The sequence below is a fragment of the Poecilia reticulata genome, linkage group LG9, assembly GCF_000633615.1.
Source record: "Poecilia reticulata strain Guanapo linkage group LG9, Guppy_female_1.0+MT, whole genome shotgun sequence".
NCBI lineage: Eukaryota > Metazoa > Chordata > Actinopteri > Cyprinodontiformes > Poeciliidae > Poecilia > Poecilia reticulata.
In genome coordinates this window covers 12,679,520-12,682,421 of record NC_024339.1, presented here as the reverse complement: position 1 = coordinate 12,682,421, position 2,902 = coordinate 12,679,520, and the positions used below count along the sequence as shown (strand labels likewise).

At 33.4% G+C, this 2,902-nt stretch overlaps 1 protein-coding gene across 4 annotated transcripts in view; it reads right to left on the bottom strand.

Annotated features, from left to right (window-relative positions):
- Positions 1 to 2,902, bottom strand: part of LOC103469912 (UDP-glucuronosyltransferase 2A2-like) — a 20,810-nt gene that overhangs the window by 10,438 nt on the left and 7,470 nt on the right. For 2 of the 4 annotated variants that reach the window (XM_008417971.2, XM_017306684.1), the window contains one exon: positions 2,370 to 2,898. The exons of the other annotated variants lie outside the window; for them this stretch is intronic. In XM_008417971.2, coding sequence (XP_008416193.1) covers positions 2,720 to 2,898 — 179 coding nt within the window. In that variant the 3' untranslated portion in view covers positions 2,370 to 2,719. Of the gene's footprint in view, positions 1 to 2,369; positions 2,899 to 2,902 lie in introns of those variants that run through there. 4 annotated transcript variants of the gene reach the window in all.

The following is a 2,902-nucleotide window of genomic DNA, read 5'->3' as shown; positions in this document are numbered from 1 at the left end:
GAGCTGAAAGTTTTACTTCAAGACAGTTTGATGATTCTCAAACCGAGTAGAAAAGACATGCCGAGGATCGACTTGGCTTTGGATGAACGGATGTTTTTGTGCAGAATTAGCGGTGCATGGATTTCATTGATAAGTAAAGGTAAGACAGCAATAAGATGTTTTTTTTTTTTTTTAATTAAATGTGCGTTTTGTGGGCTACAGTTTATGTTTAAATAATTCAGTAAAGTAGAAGCGGTAGCTAATCTACCACCGTAATTATTTATTAATAAAACATTAAGCTTAAAACGTACTACAACAACAGACTGATCTGTTCTGTGTGCAAAATTCTTGAATGTTTTTTGGTGTTAAATCCTAAAACATGAAGTGGCATTGTTGTCAGTTGCTATGGCAACGAACCATAGCAACGAGTTGCTATGGCTTATTCATGGCAGGAGGCGCCGTGAGCCATACCATGGCGCCATTTTTAAGTAATGTATGTATTACTTAAAAATGTAATACATACATTTTTAAGTTTCACTGAGTTAACGCGGCTATGGATGACATGTAAAAGATTAGTCTTTTTGGCCCCCAGCGTTGTATGCATGCGCGAAATTTCCGTAGGTCCAATAACATGTATGGTGTCTAAGTCATAAGTCAGTGCCTCACCAGCAATGAACCTCACCGCACGTCACTGCTTTCCACAATAACTACAACAACCTGTATTATGTTTATTAATTAACTTAAGCGTACTATTTAATCCTGTGTGTCCAAACCTAATTCTAGAAATAACATCTTCACTTTTACTTCTGTTACCTTTTCTAATTTCCCCAACTTTTTTTTGATATTATAACTAAACCTCGCTTTGTCGTCTCTATCCCACTGTTCTTACCATTTTCCCTTGAAATATTCCTTTATAATATTCTTTATCTCATTTTTACTTATCTTAATATTCAAATCAACAATTTCCTTTCTTGAGGCACTCTTAGCAAAACTATTCGCCAACTCATTTCCTACCAAGCCAATGTGGGCTGGAATCCAAACTAATTTAACCTGAGAGCCCTGATTTTGAATCCTGGAAATTAAGTGAATTATATCCAATATAATATCTTGCCTTGATTCTGAATTTACCTCTTGAATACTAATTAATGCACTACTAGAATCTGAGCAAATTAAAAACTCTTTTTTCAATTTCCTCTACCCATTCTAAAGCCATTAAAATGGCCATTTACTCACCTGTATACACTGTCAGTTTGTCATTTATTCTTTTATTTTTCATAAAGTTTAAATCTGGAGCAATAAATGATATATCTACTTGATTGTTTACCATTTTTGAGGCATCTGTATATATTTGAATATATTCTGAATATTCTTTTTTTTATATAATTTTCCACTTCATTCTTTCCCAATTCTCTTCCCTTTTCCAATAACTTTATATCAACTTCAGCCTGTTCAAAAACCCATAACGGAATCACAGGAGTAACAACCACAGGACTAATTAGAAATTTATCAATCCCAATATCATTTACTTTATTTAAAATTATCCATCCAAAACTATTAATTTGCTTCTTTTCTTTTTCTTGACAAGGTTGTAGTGTCATACGTGGAGGATGGGCTTCATTATGTCCTTTAATATTTGCCCAATAAATTAAGGCTAATTGTTCCCTCCTGAACTCCAGTAGCATCTGACCCATCTCGACCTGTAGAGCTGAAACAGGAGTTGATTTCATCGCTCCGCAATAAAGTCTTAATGCCTGATATTGTGTTTTTTCTATCTTTGCCAATAAACCACTTGAAGCTGAATTATATAAAATACATCCATAGTCAAAGATTGTCCGAATTAATACGATATAAATTGTCTTTAATGCTTTCCTGTCTGCTCCCCATTCTCTGTCTCTCAGACATCTCAAAATATTTAAAATTATTTTACTTTTTTCCACTATTTTATATGTATTTTCTATGTGAGTTTTTTTTTTATTAAACCATATACCCAAATATTTAATTTGCTCTTCCCTTTCTATAATATTCCCACTCCTACTTTGGCTGCTGTTTTCTCAGCCATATAAGCGCAACCGTCGCTGACGTGCGCAGATCATGTGATCACTAAAACCTCGCGAGAACAGAGTGATCTCGTTTGGTTTATTTTGTTATAATGAAATTAAGGAGAAGAGGATTTTATTTTTAAATACATCTTTAAATTAAATAAATAAATAAACTGAAACAAAAATGGAAATAATTATCCGGGTTACATTAACATCATGAAATTCAAAACACTATACCATTAAATGTGTCATTAATGTACAGTGGTAAACCTTAAGACTTATTTTTTTATAAAATATTCTACTACTAAATGTAAAACCTCATTACTATGCATTCAACACACAATACACAAGTTTTCTTATTTCATGTTTTTATTTCAAACATGAATTTGAATTCAAAAGTGATTGCCTGATAATGCCACTTCCATGAACAAACTGTTGTTTAGCACTTTTATGATAACATCAATATGTTAATCTAATATTTGTTTCAAGACATTTTGTGCCACGTTTTCTCTGAATATTCATGATAACTGTAAAAGGGTTGATAGAGATGTTTCAATTAAAACCATGAAAAGAAATGAGACAAATCACACAAATATATGCTTATTTTAAAGGCAATTTTAAGAATGCAACACTCATTGGTACAACTTTATCTTATGAAATATCCTTTTGCTCAGGGATCAGATTTTTTCACTTCAGTTTTTTCATTCTGCTTTTCTCTTTGTCTTTTTTCTGCTGCAGCATCTCTTGAAACAGAAGCTGCAGCTCTTGAAGAGGATGAAGATGAGGAGCAGATCTATAATAAGGAGGAAGGCTAGGACGTCCAGGCTGTGGTACTGGTACCAGGTGAGTTCGTGGGCCTGGACCCTCAGGTGTTTGGCTCCTTT